The sequence below is a fragment of the Trachinotus anak genome, unplaced genomic scaffold (genome assembly GCF_046630095.1).
Source record: "Trachinotus anak isolate AG129_WGS33_773 ecotype Australia unplaced genomic scaffold, CSIRO_AGI_Tana_v1 ptg000019l, whole genome shotgun sequence".
In the NCBI taxonomy this organism is placed as follows: Eukaryota; Metazoa; Chordata; class Actinopteri; order Carangiformes; family Carangidae; genus Trachinotus; species Trachinotus anak.
The window spans coordinates 4,209,554-4,232,698 of NW_027273870.1; the positions used below are offsets into that span (position 1 = coordinate 4,209,554).

Sequence of the window (23,145 nt, forward strand, 5' to 3'; positions counted from 1 at the left end):
AGAACCCTTTGTTGTTGGAGAGTTACTTTATTCCCACAACTTGGTGATATCAACAGCACAGGGATGTAAAGCTGTGTCGTCTGAAATAAACATATGGAAATAAATGTTCTTGAGTTTAAGATAAATCTAAATAGAACAAGTGTGACTGTGACGAAGAGCGCTTCATCACCAGACAATGTAAATATGGCACCATGCACTTTGACTGTTAGGGGTATGGGAACATATGCACCTCAATAATTGCACAGACACTTTAATAGGAACACATGCACTTTATTGAAGATTGGCACAATACATTTGACAACATTGCATTTTGCACATGGTATGGCTAGACTTTGCACAATTGATTGGAATATTTGTGTCCATGGGTTTTGTCCTTTTTTAATTGTGATTGGATGGCGGGTGCTGTGAAGGCCACGCAGCTCCACCTGGAAAAGAGGGACATGTGAGTAAATGTGCAGCTATGTGTTAAGGAACAAGACAATAAACTTAGAGTTGAGCCAAAATAATGTAATGGTGGATGTAATGTGTATGTGCAATAAGTCTGTGAAGGTGCAATGAGGGAGCATAAGTGGGTTAACTACTTACCAGTCTTTTGTCTGCAGGGTGTTCGGGCAAAAGGCTTCCCCTGCCAACGGTCCCCATGTTTTATAGTTCCGGGCTAAACCAAATTGGTGTGGGGTGATTCAGAAACATGTATTTTATTGTAGTAGATGTAGTGTGAGTTTGGGTTTCGTTTGATAGTGAGGAAGTGAGTGTGTGTATGAGGGTGTGAGAATATGTATGTGTGTGGGGTTGTAAGAAAAGAAAAAAAGGTGTTAATCTGTGAGAAAGCACTGGGTGGAGTCTCCCGAGGTGATTGGCCGGTGCACAGTATAAAAAGGCGCCATTTTAACAACTTGTGTGTTGCTGGTCTGATGCTGGGCTGCTTGCTCCAGAAGAGGGATAAATAAAAGGCCTCATCGGTTACACCTGCAAAACCTGCCTGTGAGTCATTTATTTGCTGTACAGTCCAACCGTAATAGTGTTCCATCTTACAGTGACACAACAACATATCTACATCATCCTAAATAACACATCAGTATGAAAAAAACACTGTGAACTAGTTTTACAGTAACGAAGCTGCCAGTTAACTAAGCTAGTAAACCATCTGTGAGCAAACTAAATGAAACTAAATGGGATTTTCACACACACCAGACTCTGTAGTTCATTCAAAATGGTGTTGAAAAAACCCATTTCTTTCACAAAGGAGAATGACCAGACTGGTTGGAGCTGACAGAAAGGCTAAAGTAACTTAGATAACCACTCTTTACAACTGTGGTGAGGTGGATGAGCTACACCAGCAGAAGACCACGTTAGGTTCCTCTTCTGTCAGCCAAGGACAGGAACCTGAGGCTGCAGTGGACACAGGGTCACTAAACTAAAAAACGTAGTCTGGTCTGATGGATCTGGATTTCTGATGGCAGGGTCACAATTTGGCATCGACAACATGAACAACCATGGACCCAACCTGTCAACAGTCCAGGCTGCTGGTGGTGGTGTCATGTTGTGGGGCATGTTTTCTTGGCACACACTGGGCCCCTTGATACCAATCAATCATGGTTAAAATGATTGTTGCTGAACGATTGTTGGCCACAATTTACCATTTTCTGAAGCCTACTTTCACCATGAAAATGCTAAATACACATAATGAACATGACCATGAGTTATACTTCAGTGGCAATTATGTTTCCTATGAAATGTGTTTGTTTTGTTGTAAAAGTGTAATTTCTTGAGAGTTGCATATAGAAAGTTAAAGACAGAGTTTTAGATCAACTACAGGAAACCAACAATGCATCTGACAGATTAATGCAAAAGACCATGAAAATTCTGTTTCAGAAACTGAAGCCAGATGTAAAAAACTGACTGAAGAGAGAGATGAGCTGGAGAGGAAGTTGAAGACCTCTGGTAAGCATGATGAAGAAACTAAGAATCAGTAATAAGAGCTTGGATTTCAGAGGGTGCAAGTCCTTAGTGTTATGTTTCTTATAAAGTTCCCAGTTAAATATTCCAGTTCATAGTTTGTCTCTATGTCAATAACATAAAGTAACAGAGAGTAAGAAAGTTAATGTGATGATAAAGTGAACTGACTTTTTTGTGATGCAATCATGTCAACATGCATAAAAATCTCAAGGGTCAAATATGTAAACTAACAACATTTCCTCATCATGTTAACAGAAAACATAGTATGGTTTATAAAATATGCAATTATGTTTCCTACAAAATGTATTTGTTTTGTTGTATAAATGTAATTTGTAGGAGACAGAAAGCTAAAGACAGAGTTTTAGATCAACTAGAGGAAACCAACAACCAACAATCTGACAGATTAGTGCAAAAGACCATGAAAATTCTGTTTCAGACACTGAAGCCAGATGTAAAAAACTGACTGAAGAGAGAGATGAGCTGGAGAGGAAGCTGAATATCTCTGGTAAGCATGGTGATGAAACCACATTAGTAAAAATAGCTTTGATATCATAAGGTGCAAGTCCTAAGTGTTATGTTACTTATAAAGTTCCCAGTTAAATATTCTAGTTAATAATTTGTCTCTACGTCAATAAAATAAAGTAACGCAGAGTAAGAAAATTAATGTGATGATAAAGTGAACTGACTGTTTGGTTGTGAACATGACTGACTGAGTTGGAAAATAATGGTAATCTCTCTACTTAAAATAACAGTTTCACAGTATAATTCCCTGACTGCAGAGAGAGATGAGCTGGAGAGGAAGTTGAAGACCTCTGGTAAGTATGATGAAGAAACTCAGAATCAGTAATAAGAGCTTGGATTTCAGAGGATGCAAGTCCTTAGTGTTATGTTTCCCAGTTAAATATTCTAGTTAATAGTTTGTCTCTACGTCAATAACATAAAGTAACAGAGAGTAAGAAAGCTAATGATATTTTGGTTGTGAACATGACTGACTGAGTTGGAAAATAATGGTAACCTCTGCACTTAAAATGACAGTTTCACAGTATAATTCTCTGACTGAAGAGAGAGATGAGCTGGAGAGGAAGTTAAAGACCTCTGGTAAGTATGATGATGAAACTACATCAGTAGTAAGAGCTTGGATTTCAGAGGATGCAAGTCCTAAGTGTTATGTTTCTTATAAAGTTCCCAGTTAAATATTCTAGTTAATAGTTTGTCTCTACGTCAATAACATAAAGTAACAGAGAGTAAGAAAGTTAATGTGATGTGATGATAAAAAACATGGAGACATAAAGTGAACTGACTGTTTGGTTGTAAACATGACTGATTGAAATGGAAAATAATGGTGATCTCTCTACTTAAAATGACAGTTTCACAGTATAATTCTCTGACTGAAGAGAGAGACAAGTTGAAGAGGATAATGAAAACCACAGGTGAGTGTGAGGTTCAAATCAGTTATAACAATAATCAATGATCCAAAGACATATGAGTGGAACATTGGGAAAATATGTACAGTCACGAAGAAAAGTCTGATGATCCACTATTGTAAATGATGCATATTGAATTCAGTCATTTTAATGAGTTCACAGGATTTCACTGTATAATCTGACAGTTCTCATTATTACTCTGCTGATACCATCAGGCCAACACTACATTGTGCTGCAGAGTCACATTTGTTTTCAAACGGAAGCTTGTCTACCAACATTTTGCTCTTTCTGTTTCTGGTACCATGAGAAATTATTAGTATTTGAAGTGCATGTCAGGCTGCTGGCAGTCCATGACCCTGTGTTCAGCCAAAGACGTGAAACTTAATGAGGCACATTTACTCAAGTACGACACTTACACACAGTTTGAAGGTACATATGTATTACCTGAGTATTTCCATTGTATGTTACTTTATACCTCATGCTTCTGAAACACAGGAAATATACTGAGGTCACTGTGGTGTCACAGGTTCTTGTTGATACAGTAAAGACGCGTTTACTTCAAGGTTCAGACTGTTCACTAAAACAACAAAGTCTGTTATATTAACAGCACAGGACATAGTTACAGTTCATTCATACAGCAGCAGCAGCTGTTGCTGTTTCCCCTTTTTTTCCAAATAACAAATTACCCTTTCACCCCAACAAGAAATCATTTGTTAATTCTTGTTATTAATGAGATGTTTCTGTTTTTCTCTATGCTCAAAAAGGTTGGGTGTATTTCAGCAACAGTGTCTATTACATTTCTGCTACCAAGAAAACCTGGCAAGGAAGTAGAGACGACTGTCTTCAAAACGGTGCAGACCTGATGATCATCAACAGCAAAGAAGAACAGGTACAGTATGTCTCCGTATCTGTGTGTGTGTGTGTTTGTGTGTGTGTGTGTGTGTGTGTGTGTGTGTGTGTGTGTGTGTGTGTGTGTGTGTGTGTGTGTGTGTGTGTGTGTGTGTGTGTGTGTATTTAAACACATTGATGAATCCACCTTGACTGTGGTAGAGGATGTATTCAAGTTTGTTTAAATTCACAGTTATATTGATTTTTTTTTTTGATTTTTTTTTTTTATATAAAGGATTTCACGAGACATTTGAAGGATGATGTTTGGATTGGACTCAGTGACAGAGAGACAGAGGGGACATGGAAATGGGTTGATGGGACTCCACTGACAACAAGGTTCACACATTTTTTAGTGTCTAAGCAAGAAAAAGTTACATCTCAACTTGGCAGATTAAATGTTTCTTGGGTTGTATTCTTTCCTAAAAATGCATTTTCTTTGTTTTGGGATTTCAGCTACTGGCTGAGTGGTGAACCTAATGATCAATTTGGAAAAGAAGACTGTGGAGAAGTGAAGTTCCATAACATGGAAGAAAACTGGAATGATAAATCATGTAACCATTCAAACTTCTGGGTCTGTGAAATGAAAATGCCTCCATAACTCAACAATCCAGACTCACCAGAGCCAGGACAGTCCCAGTTTTCACAAGTGTTACTGAAACCACATCCACACTTTGTGTCTGTTTTGGCCTCACATCCACGCTAAGCCCAAATTTTTCATGTGGAAAATGTTGCATTCTAGTGTGGATGAGGAGAAGTGAGCTTTTCATCAATAATAACGAGTGCCTGCTCTGCTCTGCTCTGCCCTGTCTCTCTCCACACCAGATGTTGGCTGGTTTTTCTGTTGTTTTGGCATTTCAATGTGAAAAAAAAAAAACCCTGAATATGCTCGTGTAGTAAAGTGTTTTAAGATTTGTCGGCTTTGTGTGGATGCTGTTATTATGCTGCAGGAAAAGTGGCCACATACATAAGAACAAATGTCCAACTAGGGTCACAGCTTTGGTTGGGAAAAATAATGAAAAGGATAATGAAGAGTGTTACACATTATGCATGCTTGGATTCATTGCTAAATAAACGTCTTCTGCTGTTTCCCTGTGAGTTGACTTCATACAATGACAGAATTTAAATCTATGATTGTTTACATTTTTAGAAATAAATCTCCACCAGGGCCAGAGGAACTCAGATTTTCCCCAGCATCAATTCTAAAATCTAAAATCATCACTCGGTAAAATATAAAACTCACTGAAGTCTGATATGGAGACAATTTATTGTAATTAAAACTCAGAAAACAAGAAAATGATCTGGACCTAAGAACGTACCAACTAAAACCAGGAAATCACACACAAGGTTTTGCTTTTCATTCCCCTCACACACACACACACACACACACTCTCTCAAACACACAACACAACCATAAATAACTGTTGACAAAAATCAGTGTTTACCAAATCAACAGTGAGATAGAAGAAATGGCAACATGTGGTTATGCACAGAACTGAGAAAATGTGTTCACTGTAGAATAGATAAGGTACAGATAGAGATACTTCCTCCTTTACCATGAAAAATACGTGTGTCAGTCAATTAAAAAGTACAAGCCATCTATCTGATAGCAAGTATTTGGAGATGCTATACATTTAAAGTTAAGGAGTACAATATAACTCTAACTACACAAGAAAGCAAGCCTCTAGAATCCTTTAATGGATGTCTCTGTGAAGAGTAGGGATCAGCGTGGGTAAGGGCATTTGTCACATTATTACTTTTGCTTTTTGGTGCAACTAGTATGTATGGGTGTGGCTCACTTTTTTTTAGCAGAGCTGTTCACATTCCCTTCACTTACTCTGTCACAGTCAAGGTCTGAAATCAAGCAACACAATTTGATAAAGAGGAGCAGATGTGGCAACATCAGATCATCATCACATCACAACACACACACATTCAACCGCGTGTGTTCTGCTGGTAGATTGTGATGCACAAATAAGTTACACAAACTTGCATTATAGTGTAGTAGTGTATTTGAGTTTTATCGAGCAGCCACCCTCAAAGGTTGGGTTGGACGTCATCCACCACAAAAAATAAAACATGAGTTTCCTTTTATGTGGCTTCATATTCGGCCACACATCCAAGAAATACAAGCTCATTTACAGATTAATGCTCAGTTTATGGTTTATCACTCACTTAAAGAGAGAGCTAAATGTGCCATGGCAATTCCAGTTGTACTACTCTTGTGTAAAATAGATTCTATTTCATGATGGCCATTAATGATGACTGTTTTATTAATACAGTCATACAGTAGGAGTAAGAATATGGAAATCAAAATTTTTTTTTAACCAAATTTTACCACCAAAAACTGCTGAGACATATATGTACAAAGTTATGGAAAGGCTTAGAACATCTCACATATATAGGGGAAATGATTTAAAACTGTGTTTGGAAAGTGACAGTGCAAAAATATAAAAGAGAGAAAAGGAAAATATTTAAGTGATAAGGACGCTGTGTTATCAGAGGAGGAGGGTTACTTGTTGATGATAGTTGTTTTACAGGTGTTAGTGTTGAACTGAGACACCCAGTGTGTCAAAGCCTTCTAAGAAAGAAAACTTCCTGAAAAAAAAATGAGGAAGTTCAAGCTCAAGCTCAAGTGCACTGCTGTGTTAGCAGAGCAAAATATAAAGGAAGTTTCAGATCACAGACAAGCACTATTTGTAGAGCACACTTTAACAGACAGCTTCATCACTCACCAGTGGCTGAAACATGGAGATGGTTGCCCATGAACCTGAGAAGTCTGCCTTCAGTGACAGCACTGATGATGCTACAGTCAGGGACGATGCGTTAAGGAGCCGCTCTGGAGAAGACAGTGAAGTTCCTGCTGCAGCACCTGGTGAGGCAGAAATCCTAATCATTTTGAGGTTGACTTACAAAACAGCAACATGGTCAATAATGTCCACAATAATCTTATCTTGTGCGTTAAATTTTAAATTTGAATTTTAGAAATAAATCCTACAAAAGAAAAACTAATCGTCTCAGTATTAAAAACAGATATTAATACTTTTTTGTAATGTCGTTAATGTATGCATTTTTGAAAACTGTGTTTTTTTTTGTTTTTTTTAAAACTTTATTTTCATACAGCTGTGATGCTCACCTTATATTAATCACATGTTTTGATGTGAAGACTGTCGGGGACATTCATGAAGCAGTCTGCACTGATGTGTGTGTGTGTGTGTGTGTGTGTGTGTGTGTGTGTGTGACACAGGAGTAAAACTGTACAGACTGGTTGCTGTGAGCTTGGGACTCTTGTGTATCCTGCAGGCTGCTCTCAACATTTCTCTGCGTCTTGCTCTCTGTGAGTCCTTTTTTTAAGTTATTGAACTTTGACCACCAAAATCAAATAATTTTATCCTTGAGTCCAAGTGAATGTTTGTGCTGAATTTGAGGGAGTTCTGTCATGGTGTTACTGAGATATCTCGTCCACGAGAATGGGATGGACATACCTACATACAGTACATACGTATGGACAGAGAGACAGACAACCTGAAAACAATTAACCGGCTCTGGCTATTATGGGCACGGAGGCCTAAATCTAAAACAAAGAACAACAGAAAAGTCTTTCTTGATGCAGAAACAAATCCAGTGAAATGAAGCTGCAAAACCAAACTCCAAAAACAAAAGTACAGTAAGAAGTAAGAAATACTGAGGGAAAGAGACAGACTAAAATACACAAGGGAGGCAGAGATGATTGGAGACAGGTGAAACAAATCAGGGCGGGACAGGCAATCATAATAGGGGAAACTGGTCAAAGGCAGGAAGTAAAACAATCATGAGGCACACAAGGTAAGTGATTTCAAAGTAAAACAGGAAAAATGCAAAATCCAAACATAAAGTTCATACAAAAGTCCACAGAAAGAGTCCCTTCAGGCCAGACCATGGCACCAAGATCAGAAATCTGAGGCTGGAATGGGCACAGGCTCCCCAAAACTGTAAAAATGTAGCCTGGTCTGATGCATCTGGGTTTCTGCAGAGGCTGCAGATGGTAGGGTCAGAACTGGGCAAAAACAGCATGAATCAATGCTGTTTCCTGCGATGTGTCAACAGTTCAGGCTGCTGGTGGTGATGTAATGGTGTGGAATAGCATGCTTTCTAGGCACACTTTGGGTCCCTTAATACCCACCAATCATGGTTTGAATAATTGTTGCTTTAAAGCCACAATTGACCATTTTCTAATGGTTACTTCCACTATGATAATGCACCATGTGACAAAAGAAAAGTAATCTCAAACTAGTTTCATGAACATGACAATGTTTAATCTGAATTTAGTAGAAAACATTTGGGATTTGGTAGAACACAAGATTGTCAGCGTGAATGTTCATCTGACAAATCTACAGAAATTATGTGATGCGATCATGTCATCATGCATAAAAATATCAAGGGTCAAATATGTAAACTAACAACATTTCCTCATCATGTTAACAGAAAACATAGTATGGTTTATAAAATATGTAATTATGTTTCCTACACAATGTATTTGTTTTGTTGTATAAATGTAATTTGTAGGAGACAGAAAGCTAATGACAGAGTTTTAGATCAACTAGAGGAAACCAACAACCAACAATCTGACAGATTAATGCAAAAGACCATGAAAATTATGTTTCAGACACTGAAGCCAGATGTAAGAATGTGACTGAAGAGAGAGATGAGCTGGAGAGGAAGCTGAATATCTCTGGTAAGCATGGTGATGAAACCACATCAGTAAAAATAGCTTTGATATCATAGGGTGCAAGTCCTAAGTGTTATGTTACTTATAAAGTTCCCAGTTAAATATTCTAGTCAATAGTTTGTCTCTACGTCGATAAAATAAAGTAACACAGAGTAAGAAAACTCATGTGATGTGATGATAAAGTGAACTGACTTTTTGGTTGTGAACATGACTGACTGAGTTGGAAAATAATGGGAATCTCTGCACTTAAAATGACAGTTTCACAGTATAATTCTCTGACTGCAGAGAGAGATGAGCTGGAGAGGAAGTTGAAGACCTCTGGTAAGTATGATGAAGAAAGTAGTTAACAGTTAATAGTTTGTCTCCACGTCAAGAACATAAAGTAACAGAGGAAGAAAGCTAATGTGATGTAATGATAAAAAACACAGAAACATGGAAATTAAGTTTTAAAGTGAACTAACTTTTTGAAAAAATGAAAATAATAAATAATGAAAATAATAGTAACCTCTCTACTTAAAATGACAGTTTCACAGTATAATTCTCTGACTGAAGAGAGAGACAAGTTGAAGAGGATAATGAAAACCACAGGTGAGTGTGAGGTTCAAATCAGTTATAACAATAATCAATGATCCAAAGACATATGAGTGGAACATTGGGAAAATATGTACAGTCACAAAGACTTGTCTGATGATCCACCATTGTAAATGATGCATATTGAATTCAGTCATTTTAATGAGTTCACAGGATTGTACTATATAATCTGACAGTTCTCATTATTACTCTGCTGATACCATCAGGCCAACACTACATTGTGCTGCAGAGTCACATTTGTTTTCAAATGGAAGCTTGTCTACCAACATTTTGCTCTTTCTGTTTCTGGTACCATGAGAAATTATTAGTATTTGAAGTGCATGTCAGGCTGCTGGCAGTCCATGACCCTGTGTTCAGCCAAAGACGTGAAACTTAATGAGGCACATTTACTCAAGTACGACACTTACACACAGTTTGAAGGTACGTCTGTATTACCTGAGTATTTCCATTGTATGTTACTTTATACCTCATGCTTCTGAAACACAGGAAATATACTGATGTCACTGTGGTGTCACAGGTTCTTGTTGATACAGTAAAGACACGTTTACTTCAAGGTTCAGACTGTTCACTAAAAGAACAAAGTCTGTTATATTAACAGCACAGGACATAGTTACAGTTCATTCATACAGCAGCAGCAGCTGTTGCTGTTTCCCCTTTTTTCCAAATAACAAATTACACAAAAATAACAAATTTCACCCCAACAAGAAATCATTTGTTAATTCTTGTTATTAATGAGATGTTTCTGTTTTTCTCTATGCTCAAAAAGGTTGGGTGTATTTCAGCAACAGTGTCTATTACATTTCTGCTACCAAGAAAACCTGGCAAGGAAGTAGAGACGACTGTCTTCAAAAAGGTGCAGACCTGATGATCATCAACAGCAAAGAAGAACAGGTACAGTATGTTTGTGTGTGTGTGTGTGTGTGTGTGTGTGTGCACGTGTGTATTTAAACACACTGATGAATCCACCTTGACTGTGGTAGAGGATGGATTCAAATTTGTTTAAATTCTCAATTATATATAAATTTTATTCTCTGTATAAAAAGGATTTCACAAGACATTTGAAGGATAATGTGTGGATTGGACTCAGTGACAGAGAGACAGAGGGGACATGGAAATGGGTTGATGGGACTCCACTGACAACAAGGTTCACACATTTTCCAGTCTCTATGCAAGAAATAGCTTGAAAATAGTATTACTGTCAATGAAAGACTGAACTGACATTGGGTTACAGTTCAACATGGCAGATTCAATGTTTCTTGGTTTGTAAAAACATATGTTTTGTTTTTGGGTTTCAGCTACTGGGCAGATAATGAGCCTAACAGCCATGAACATACAGAAGAAGACTGTGGAGAAGTAAAGTTGAATCAAATGGAAGAAAACTGGAATGATAAACCATGTGATGATACAAACTTCTGGGTCTGTGAAATGAAAATGCCTCCATGACTCAACAATCCAGACTCACCAGAGCCAGGACAGTCCCAGTTTTCACAAGTGTTACTGAAACCACATCCACACTTTGTGCCTGTTTTGGCCTCACATCCACGCCCAAGCCCACATTTTTCATGTGGAAAATGCTGCATTCTAGTGTGGATGGGGAAAAGTGAGCTTTTCATAAATAATAACAAGTGCCTGCTCTGCTCTGCTCTGCCCTGTCTCTCTCCTCACCAGATGTTGGCTGGTTTTTCTGTTGTTTTGGCATTTCAATGTGGACTTCACAAAAAATTACATCATATGTATGTCCTTTGTTAAAATATTGCCCTGTAATTTCACTCTCCTTCTCCATTCTTTCAAACTCAGTTTGAAATTTGTGTAAAAATGTGTGTAAAAAATTGTGTAAAAAATTTTGTAAAATGTGAGTAAAATTTTGTGTAAAAATACTGTTAAGAGTTTTGTGTTGTTGTAGCATTTTCTTTCAGCCAGGACAATAATGTATATTCATTCATTGTATACAGTTAGTGAAGAAATTCTGGTTTTACACTGACCATTTAATCAAAAACAGTCCTCTGAGTGAACAGCAGCTCTCTTGGTACCTCATCTGTCCCATAGTGACCACATCCTGTCACTTCTTCTGTGGGAAAATATGCTCTTAATGTCTTCTGTCTAAGTGTAATGTTCACTGAGCCTGTATCTGGTCTGTCAGTTCAGTTCGTATCATATCTACCATATGAACATCTTGAAGGAGGAGAGTCCCCGTTGCTCAAGTGAATTATCTTGACTGATTGAAATATTATAATTTGAGGAAAGATTTGGGCTGAATGTTCACTTTGCTCCACTTCTTCAAGACATAACTTGCAGATAGAGTTTGTCTTTGACATGACATCTGTAAAAAGCACGGTCATGGTATATACAAAAATAAAAATGCAAAACTTTTGTTTTTGCTCCAATTTTTCATGAGTTGGCTGCCAGAAACTTGCACCTTCAGATTCTGTCAGACAGCTGCAGTCCTGACCTCCATCTCCTGCCATGTCCAGCAACTTGCAGCAGCAGCTCCACCTTCTGTCTCCTCCACCTGCAGACAGACAGCTGCAATCCAAATCTTCACCCACGGCCTTTTCAAGCTGCCAGCACTGCCCCTTCATTTGCAGATTCTTCCCAGCAGTGGCCACCTGAACCACCAACTACAGCCTCTGCATGCAACCTACCTGCTTCTGCTTCTTCCTGTGGGATGGGGGGTGGGGGTGGTGCGGTGTACTATTCGCCACTGTGCAGGTGAAACAGTTATTTTGGAGGAGGTTATTTAAAAACAACTTCCTGTGAAATAGAACAACAAGACCAGCACCATTTATACACCACAGCTTCATCACTCACCAGAGGCTGAAATATGGAGATGGTTGTCCATGAAGATGAACCTGAGCTGTATGAGAACTTACGTTATGCTAAAGTCAGGGACGATGCATCAAGGAGCCGCTCTGCGAGAGACAGTGAAGTTCCTGCTGCAGCACCTGGTGAGGCAGAAATCCCAATCATTTTGAGGTTGACTTACAAAACAGCAACATGGGCAATAATGTTCACAATAATCTTATCTTGTGTATTACATTTTTTATTTGGATTTTAGAAATAAATCCACAAAGGAAAAAATCATCATCTTAGTATTAAATGCAGATATGAATATATTTTTTAAATATAATTTTAGTCAAACATTTTTGCTTTTACATTGATCATCAATGCATTTTTGCATCTTGAGCTCCTTTCTTGTTTTGCTTTACTTTATTTTCATGTAGCTGTGATGCTCACCTTAGACCACTTGTTAAAGTCAACAGAGGTGGCTCATGTTTGATAGTTTACATGTACATGATGATTTACAATTCACTAGCCTGACTACTGTGTGGTTTGCTTATATCCTCAGCAACTTTTATATTTGCAGTTCAAACCACTGAGTTTTAGTGAGTCTTTTAAAATCCTTGCTGCAATCATTTGAGACCAGATTCCTACAAATGTTGAACTTTTAAATTAATTAGAAAGATTTTTGTTTGTTTGTTTGTTTGTAAATGGAGGAAGATTCTCCCTTAATCCATCAGTTTACAGACAAAAACACTGTCTGTGCCACAAGTTATCAGGTATGACACAGAAAAGAACGACAAAAAAGAAACACAACTTGTTGGTCAGATAACAAATGGGAGCACATCAGTTTACTTTAGTTCAATAACTCCATGTGCAGTAATGGAGAGTCTCATTGTACATTCTGTGTTCAAAAATACCAATTCATGTGCAGGAAGTGGTGGTTTGTGTGCAGTTTTTGTGTGTACACATCATTTATGCATCTGCCCCCTGGTCTGTGATCTGCCAATGTATTTGCAAGTGCATGTGTAAGTTGTGATATAATTTCACATACTGATGAATGTGTGATACTCAGAGAAAGGTGAAGGTTAGGAGTAAGTCTCCAGGGAATTGATGTAAGTCAATGTAACTTAAAAAAATGGATCTGATTGTTTGTGTGTGTGTGTGTGTGTGTGTGGGTCTGACACACAGGAGTAACACGGTACAGACGGGCTGCTGTGGGCTTTGGACTCCTGTGTATCCTGCTAGCTGTTCTCATCATTGCCTTGCCTTTCATTCTCTGTGAGTCCTCTTAACCTGCATCTTTGTTTCTAATTTGACATCTCACCTCTGAAACAAAGGAAAGTGCAGTGGATTACCACCACAGGTTCAGTGATCACACACACTGCTGCCTCCAAGAGGCATTGTGAGGAAGTGTAACCTTGGTAAATGAGTATGACCTGTTACATGATGGAAATGACTCTGGTCAGAGAACCCTTTGTTGTTGGAGAGTTACTTTATTCCCACAACTTGGTGATATCAACAGCACAGGGATGTAAAGCTGTGTCGTCTGAAATAAACATATGGAGATAAATGGTCTTGAGTTTAAGATAAATCTAAATAGAACAAGTGTGACACAACAACATATCTACATCGTCCTAAATAACTCACATCAGTATGAAAAAACACTGTGAACTAGTTTTACAGTAACAAAGCTGCCAGTTAACTAAGCTAGTAAACCATCTGTGACCAAACTAAATGAAACTAAATGGGATTTTCACACACATCAGTCTCTAGAGTTCTTTCACAAAGGAGAATGACCAGACTGGTTGGAGCTGACAGAAAGGCTAAAGTAACTTAGATAACCACTCTTTACAACTGTGGTGAGGTGGATGAGCTACACCAGCAGAAGACCACGTTAGGTTCCTCTTCTGTCAGCCAAGGACAGGAACCTGAGGCTGCAGTGGACACAGGGTCACTAAACTAAAAAACGTAGTCTGGTCTGATGGATCTGGATTTCTGATGGCAGGGTCACAATTTGGCATCGATTACATGAACAACCATGGACCCAACCTGTCAACAGTCCAGGCTGCTGGTGGTGGTGTCATGTTGTGGGGCATGTTTTCTTGGCACACACTGGGCCCCTTGATACAAATCAATGATGGTTTAAATGATTGTTGGCCACAACTTACCATTTTCAAAAGGTTACTTCCTGAATGAAAATTCACAATAGACATAATGACACGAAGTGAAAGTCTTCTGAAACTGATTTCATGAGCATGACCATGAGTTATATTTCAGTGGCAATTATGTTTCCTACAAAACAGTTATTGTTAATAAAAAAACATGGTATGGTTTACAATATATGGAATTATGTTTCCTACAAAGCATATTTGTTTTATTGCATAAATGTAATTTCTAGAAGACTTGAGAGTTTCATATAGAAAACTAATAGAGTTTTAGATCAACTAGAGGAAACCAGCAACACACCTGACAGATTAATGCAAAAGACTGTGGAAATTCTGTTTCAGATACTGAAGCCGGATGTGAAAACCTTACTGAAGAGAGAGAAGGGCTGGAGAGGAAGTGGAACACCTCTGGTAAGTTTGTGATAATGAAAAAAATAAATGAGTATTTTCTCAGTGAAAAGGAACAACTCTGCTGATGTCAAATGTCAAACTATTCCTTTAAAGTAAAATGAAACCAATGTCTCAATTATCAGCCAGTAAACCATGTTACAGCCCAGAGTACGTTCAGTCACAGATTACGATGTGGCATCTGGTCTTGGTTTGTAACTTTATGAGAGAATGGTGTTTGTTTAAAAATATTAATTATACTATTTATGATTGATAGATTATTGGATTAGCCTATAGAAAATGTGTATTCTTTGAATTAACCTCTTTAACTTTGGTAAATATGAGGAAACAACTATTCCAAATAGTCACAGCTTGGATCTGAAGGGGTGCAAGTACAATACTGGGCACATTTGTGTCACAGCTTTTACTAATGGTTGCCAACAAAATGACTCCTACAAAAATCCACTGCTGTAAAGTTTAAATAAGTGGTACAGTAAAAGTGGCCTTGAGTTTGAACATTTATATTACACTCATTTATGTAAATGAACATTTCCTCATTATGCTAATAGAAAATGAGGTGTGGTTTATAATATGTACAATTATGTTTCCTACAAAACAAATTTTTTTACTGTGTAAATGTAATATCTAGAGAACTTGAGAGTTACATATAGACAGCTAGAGTTTTAGATCAACTAGAAGAAACAAGCAATACATCTGACAGATTAATGCAAAAGACTGTGGAAATTCTGTTTCAGATACTGAAGCCAGATGTAAAAAACTGACTGAAGAGAGAGACGAGCTGGAGAGGAAGCTGAACACCTCTGGTAAGTTTATGATAATGAAAAAACACAAGCAGTTTGTCTTCACTGGACTAAACAAACTACTAATAAAATAAATAAATAAAAGTAATATAGAAATGAAGTTTCAAAGTAATAATTGTGACCTCTCCACCTAAAACAACAGTTTCACAGAGTAAGTCCCTGACTGAAGAGAGAGACAAGTTGAAGAGGATCAACTCTGGTAATGAAGATGAATAATACTTATGGTTTGGATCCCACATGTTACACATCACGATAGCTGCAGTCACTAACAAAATGACTCATACAATAAAATAACTGTAAAATAACCACAAGACACACAAGGGAAGTCATTTCAAAATAAAACAGGAAATCAACCAAAAGTCCAAACAGAGTCAACACATTTAACAGAAATAGTCAAAACGAAAAGAAATACTGAACCTGCTTAATTTGCAACAAATTTGATGTTCATTATATTACACTTTATTTGATTATTTTTACTGGGCTCAGTTTATAGCCGTACAGCTTAATGGTTTATACTGACAAATATTAAAAAATATCATTAATAGATTAATGGAAGTATGTTTAAATTACTTTTTAAAGTAACTCTTCTCTCTTTGACTGTCAGTATAATCTCATTGTGTTGCCAGTGTTGGTAACTCATCAACCAGCTATAGAGGCCAGTTTTAAAAACTTGACGGAAGAGAGAGACAAGTTGAAGAGGATCAACTCTGCTAAGTTTGAGGATGAAACTACTCCAATAAACAGAGCTCAGATCTGAAGGAATGAAACTAGGTTTTAAACAAATACTAGTCTTATTTGCAACCACAGCACCTGTAGATTACTTTGTAATTCTATCACTTAGTGTTCCTTATACAGACCAACAGGGGGAAATCTATTTTTTATTTTATGTTATTCAACATGTTTTTACCATAGACTGTATATTAAAATGGACATAGAGAAGTGAGGCCAATGCAGAAGCTCTTTAAACCTGTGTTCTATCTAATGACCATTAGTGGGTGAAGTCCTATTGTATTGAAGTCTATGGGGAAATGGCCCAACTTCTCACTTGATTTATGACCTCAGTAAATGTTTCCTAATGAGTTTATGGTCTCAATCACTAGTTTCAAGTCTTCTTCTATACAACATGTTGTTCATTTTTTTAAATTATGATCCCATTTAGAGGAAAATAGATGATAAAGCTGGGTATGCATGAGGGCGGGGCTACCGTGTAATTGACAGACTGGAGCACACATGGCGACCTGCCTGACAATCAGGATAGAGCAGAGCTTCAGAACAGCAGTTCACAAACCAATGGATGATGTCACAGCGGGTTGCCACTTGTTTTACTGCTTACAGTCTTTATCCTACGCTAAACTAATCACTTCCTTTATATGTGTGTGTAATTAATTTTCCCATCTAACTATCAATGAGAAAGTGAATGAATGTATTTCCCAAAATGTCAAACTATTCCTTTAAAGTAAAATGAAACCAGTGTCTCAATTATCAGCCAGTAAACCATGTTACAGCCCAGAGTACGTTTAGTCACAGATTACCACGTGGCATCTGGTCTTGGTTTGTAACTTTATGAGAGAACGGTGTTTGTTTAAAAATATTAATTATACTATTTATGATTGATAGATTATTGGATTAGCCTATAGAAAACCTGTATTCTTTGAATTAACCTCTTTAACTTTGGTAAATATGAGGAAACAACTATTCCAAATAGTCACAGCTTGGATCTGAAGGGGTGCAAGTACAATACTGGGCACATTTGTGTCACAGCTTTTACTAATGGTTGCCAACAAAATGACTCCTACAAAAATCCACTGCTGTAAAGTTTAAATAAGTGGTACAGTAAAAGTGGCTTTGAGTTTGAACATTTATATTACACTCATTTATGTAAATGAACATTTCCTCATTATGTTAATAGAAAATGAGGTGTGGTTTATAATATATGCAATTATGTTTCCTACAAAACAAATTTGTTTGACTGTATAAATGTAATATCTAGAAGACTTAAGAGTTGCATATAGACAGCTAGAGTTTTAGATCAACTAGAAGAAACCAGCAATACACCTGACAGATTAATGCAAAAGACTGTGGAAATTCTGTTTCAGATACTGAAGCCAGATGTAAAAAACTGACTGAAGAGAGAGACAAGCTGGAGAGGAAGTTGAAGACCTCTGGTAAGTAAGATGATGAAACTCAGAATCAGTAATAAGAGCTTGGATTTCAGAGGATGCAAGTCCTAAGTGTTATGTTTCTTATAAAGTTCCCAGTTACATATTCTAGTTTAAGGTTTGTCTCTACATCAATAACATAAAGTAACACAGAGTAAGAAAACCAATGTGATGTGATGATAAAGCGAACTGACTGTTTGGTTGTGAACATGACTGACTGAGTTGGAAAATAATGGTAATCTCTGCGCTTAAAATGACAGTTTCAGAAGCTGAAGCCAGATGTAAAAAACTGACTGAAGAGAGAGATGAGCTGGAGAGGAAGCTGAATACCTCTGGTAAGTAAGATGATGAAACTCTCTACATCAATAACATAAAGTAACAGAGAGTAAGAAAGCTAATGTGATGTGATGATGGAAAAAACATGGAAAGTGAACTGATATTTTGGTTGTGAACATGACTGATTGAAATGGAAAATAATAGTAACCTCTCCACTTAAAATGACAGTTTCACAGTATAATTCTCTGACTGAAGAGAGAGACAAGTTGAAGAAGGCAATGAATACCACAGGTGAGTGTGAGGTTCAAATTAGTTATAACAATAATCAATGATCCAAAGACATATGAGTGGAACACTGGAAAAATATGTACAGTCACAAAGACTTGTCTGATGAGCCACGATTGTAAATGATGCATATTGAATATTCAGTCATTTTAATGAGTTCACAGGATTTTACTGTATAATCTGACAGTTCTCATCTCTACTCTGCATGAGAAATTATTAGTATTTGAACTGCATGTCAGGCTGTTGGCTGTTGTATTGTACTTATATACAGTTTGAAGGTACATATGTATTACCTGAGTATTTCCATTGTATGTTACTTTATACCTTTTTACTTTTGCTTTACTTTTTACTGTTTTCGTCTGACAGTTACTCTGATTAGTTCTTTAAAGGACTGAAATTTTACAAACAAAACATAAGATCATCTTACAAAATAAAATAAAACAAAATGACCCAGCAATACATAAAGTACTAAGGAGAGTTAGCTTAATCATTCATATATAATAGTATAAGATTTTGAGTAATGAACACTTTTATGTTAAAAGTATATTTACTTTTCCTTAAATGAAGAATCTACTTCTTGCACCGCTGATGGTTTTTCACCTCATCAGCAGAAGCAGCTCTGGTTTTACTTGTGTTTACTGTGGAGATGCTAGGGAGTGTGCAACTTGTGTTTTTCTTAATTGTCATTGTTCACTATATTAACAGCACAGGACATAGTAACAGTTCATTCATACAGCAGCAGCAGCTGTTGCTGTTCCCCTTTTTTTCCAAATAACAAATTACCCTTTTACCCCAACAAGAAATCATTTGTTAATTCTTGTTATTAATGAGATGTTTCTGTTTTTCTCTATGCTCAAAAAGGTTGGGTGTATTTCAGCAACAGTGTCTATTACATTTCTTCTACCAAGAAAACCTGGCAAGGAAGTAGAGACGACTGTCTTCAAAAAGGTGCAGACCTGATGATCATCAACAGCAAAGAAGAACAGGTACAGTATGTGTGTGTGTGTGTGTGTGTGTGTGTGTGTGTTTATGTATTTAAACACATTGATGAATCCACCTTGACTGTGGTAGAGGATGGATTCAAATTTGTTTAAATTCACAGTTATATTGATGATTTTTTTTCTCTGCATCAAAAGGATTTCACGAGACATTTGAAGGGTCATGTGTGGATTGGACTCAGTGACAGAGAGACAGAGGGGACATGGAAATGGGTTGATGGGACTCCACTGACAACAAGGTTCACACATTTTTCAGTCTCTATGCAAGAAAAAGATACATCTCAACTTGGCAGTTGAAATGTTTCCTGGGTTGTATTCTTTCCTAAAAATGCTTTTTTTTGTTTTGGGATTTCAGCTACTGGCTGAGTGGTGAACCTAATGATCATTTGGGAAAAGAAGACTGTGGAGAATTGTTGTTCTATAACGGGGAAGAAAACTGGAATGATGAATCATGTGACGATTCAAACTTCTGGGTCTGTGAAATGAAACTGCTTCTGTAACTCAACAATCCAGACTCACCAGAGCCAGGACAGTCCCAGTTTTCACAAGTGTTACTGAAACCACATCCACACTTTGTGTCTGTTTTGGCCTCACATCCACACTGAGCCCACATTTTTCATGTGGAAAATGCTGCATTCTAGTGTGGATGGGGAGAAGTGAGCTTTTCATCAATAATAACGAGTGCCTGCTCTGCTCTGCTCTGCTCTGCCCTGTCTCTCTCCTCACCAGATGTTGGCTGGTTTTTCTGTTGTTTTGGCATTTCAATGTGGACTTACATCTCCACAAAAAAAAAAAAAAAACCTGAATATGCTCATGTAGTAAAATGTTTTAAGATTTGTCGGCTTTGTGTGGATGCTGTTACTGTGCTGCAGGAAAAGTGGCCACATACATAAGAACAAATGTCCAGCTAGGGTCACTGCTTTGGTTGGGAAAAATAATGAAAAGGATAATGAAGAGTGTTACGTATTATGCATGCTTGGATTCATTGCTAAATAAACGTCTTCTGCTGTTTCCCTGTGAGTTGACTTCATACAATGACAGAATTTAAATCTATGATTGTTTAAATTTTTAGAATGCAGTATAAAGAGGTGGTCAATCACCCTCCTTAAGATAGTTTCCAAGAGAAACGTGGACATTAAGCACCAGACATTTCAAGTCAGCCCTCCCCATGACTGATGTTTTGCTTTGCAGTGTTGTTACAATGGATCCTGTTTCTGTCACTCCTGTGAGGACCACTGCTAAAAAAAGTGATGTCTACCTCTGTCTCATTACTACTTAATTACCATAAAGCCAATCACCATGAAACTAAAACATTTATCTACGAATTCATTTAACCTTACCTGATTCAAGATCACTTCAAACTTTATTAACCAAGAAAAAAAAGCAAGATTAAAACAACAAACTCTGCTTCTTCCTGCAGACTCTTGCAGACAGATGCACGTCGAACCTCCAGTTTGGCTCCAGCACCTTCCTGCCTTTATCTCTAAGTCTACCTATACTGTACCACACCTCTTCTATTGGCCAACTGCCTGTTTCTACATTGAACATAATTTACATCCTCAAACTGTATTTCTGAAATGTGCCTAAATGCAGAACGGTGATACTGTATACAAAAACCAACACACCTGAAATAGTGTTTCTTAGGTTTTTATTTTTTCCCATGCAATAAAAGTTTGCCTCACAGTCATATAGACAACAAAATAATAATATTATATATTGTACAGTGAGACAGATAAATATTTGGCCCTAACTCCACCAATCAGTTAAAAAAACAGATTCTCTCCCTGTTTCCCAACATATCTTGTTTTAAATACTAACACAAAGAAAAAAACATAACCTTCCTCCTTTCACCTTAAAATAGGAATAATACAAACCTCATAATAGGCGATCCTTCATGCAAGAAATTCACTACACATTTAGATATGTGTGTGTGTATCTGCTGAGTGCAGCTAAACATCATCTGCAGCAAGGTTCATGCACAAAGAAAAGCGCTGCCTGAATATTACAGCTCCACCTCAGACATGATTACAAACTGAAACCATTAAAGATGCGTAGCAGGATATCAGGTAACATACAACAGAGCAGGTAGAACACATCTTCACTGAACAGCAAGTGCATCTTCCTCTTTATCAGTTATTCTAAATCCTGAAAGCAAAGATGACGGGAAGCCCCACACGGCTGATACCTATATCTTGGTGATCTGAGCGGTCACCGCCCACTGTGAAGGAGATTTTTCTCACTCCAGTGTTCCTCTCGTTTTCCTAACCCTCACTCACGCTCCAAGACATGAATGTTTAGGATAAAGTTTAACCTCACATGGAGTAAGGTGCGGTGAGACCTGGGAATATAGACTCACCGTCAGACAAGACATCTTCAGGACATTGGTGTGGCACTACTGTGATTAACATGCTGACTCTGTACTTATGACTCTGTACTCATTATTTTCTCCAAGCTTATGTAGCAGAATAGAGATTTGTTGTAGCAGCTTTTGGCTTCAGAGGATCTTTCTGTTGGACCACTCGGGAATCACTGGCCAATCACCATAAGGAGACGCACTATAAAAGCGGGTCACTCTCGGTTGCTCTTGCTTATGACTTTATCGATCTCCTGGCTGTTGCTTCCCGTGTTCTGAGCAGTGACCTTCCTGCTGATCACCGCTGGAAGGCTCCTCCCCAGTTTCATCGTGCGCAAACTTCCTGAAAGTGGCATTTTACAAACAGTTTTGCTTTCGGTATTGACTGCTGTATCAGACCAGTGCCTGCAGATTCCCTTGTCCTCCTGCGGGTGAGAGCTCACGCTGTCCGATTGGTATGTAGCCTGCTCTGACATCAGTTTTCTATTTTATTTATCATTTTGGTTTAATTTGATTTGTATGCGTTGTAGGAACTGGCTGCTGTTGGCGTGCGCAGCCTTGTTGGAGCGACGGCTGCTGCGGTGGCGCACACAGTAAGGACGCTGCTGCTTTGCCTCCGGCTGTTGTTGAGTTGACTGTTTAGCAGTAATTAGTTTCTTGTTTTCTTTAGTCTATTTTCTTTAGTTTACTGTCCTTTCCTTTTTTTTTTTTTTATTTTATTTTTTCTCTCTGGTTACACCACTGGCAGGAGGCCATTTTGAGAGCTGCTGATAACCAGTGTCAATGTTTCAGCATTTGGCCACTGCATGGTTTATATCTTATGTTGGAAGTTGTAATCCCCTAGTTATGTTGTTCGTTTTAGGAGCTGGGCACCTGTGGTGGTGGTGGTGGGGCTGGTGTACTCCTTTGGTGGTGGAGCCCTCTTTTTGTGTGCAGTGTCTTGAGTCTCCCAGTATTGAGTCCACTTGTGTGGGTGTGTATGCATGTGTGCTTTCGGGTGACTTCTCCTGGGATCCTTCTTCCGTGGACCTACCCTGCCACTAGTAAGCCCCCTAAGCTCCAGTTACTTTCAGTTACCCTGCTACTGAGTGAATTGTGTTTTTAATGATCATCCTTATGTTACTAAATTGTTGATAAATATTATTGATGGATGGAACCATGTCTCTGGCCTCCTGAGTATAACGAACCTGTATGCCTTTTTTGAAATATCTGGTATCAATTGAGGGTTTGCAATTCCTTGGGTGAAATTCCCAGGGTGGCGTTGTCGGATTACAGTATTTGTTGTAATGTATAAAACCTAGAGGTGTGTGTCCTCCTCCCCCTAGCACTCGCGTTGCCACACTTACAAAAATA

At 37.9% G+C, this 23,145-nt stretch overlaps 1 protein-coding gene across 1 annotated transcript in view; it reads left to right on the forward strand.

Moving 5' to 3' along the window:
- Positions 1-23,145, forward strand: part of LOC139635976 (C-type lectin domain family 4 member F-like) — a 31,143-nt gene that overhangs the window by 1,691 nt on the left and 6,307 nt on the right. The window contains exons 2-14 of the mRNA XM_071503590.1: positions 1,876-1,944; positions 2,396-2,464; positions 2,712-2,774; positions 2,995-3,057; positions 8,914-8,982; positions 9,235-9,297; positions 15,656-15,724; positions 15,864-15,920; positions 17,818-17,886; positions 18,141-18,215; positions 18,385-18,447; positions 19,303-19,427; positions 19,578-19,678. Coding sequence (XP_071359691.1) covers positions 1,876-1,944; positions 2,396-2,464; positions 2,712-2,774; positions 2,995-3,057; positions 8,914-8,982; positions 9,235-9,297; positions 15,656-15,724; positions 15,864-15,920; positions 17,818-17,886; positions 18,141-18,215; positions 18,385-18,447; positions 19,303-19,427; positions 19,578-19,678 — 955 coding nt within the window. The remainder of the gene's footprint in view (positions 1-1,875; positions 1,945-2,395; positions 2,465-2,711; positions 2,775-2,994; positions 3,058-8,913; positions 8,983-9,234; positions 9,298-15,655; positions 15,725-15,863; positions 15,921-17,817; positions 17,887-18,140; positions 18,216-18,384; positions 18,448-19,302; positions 19,428-19,577; positions 19,679-23,145) is intronic.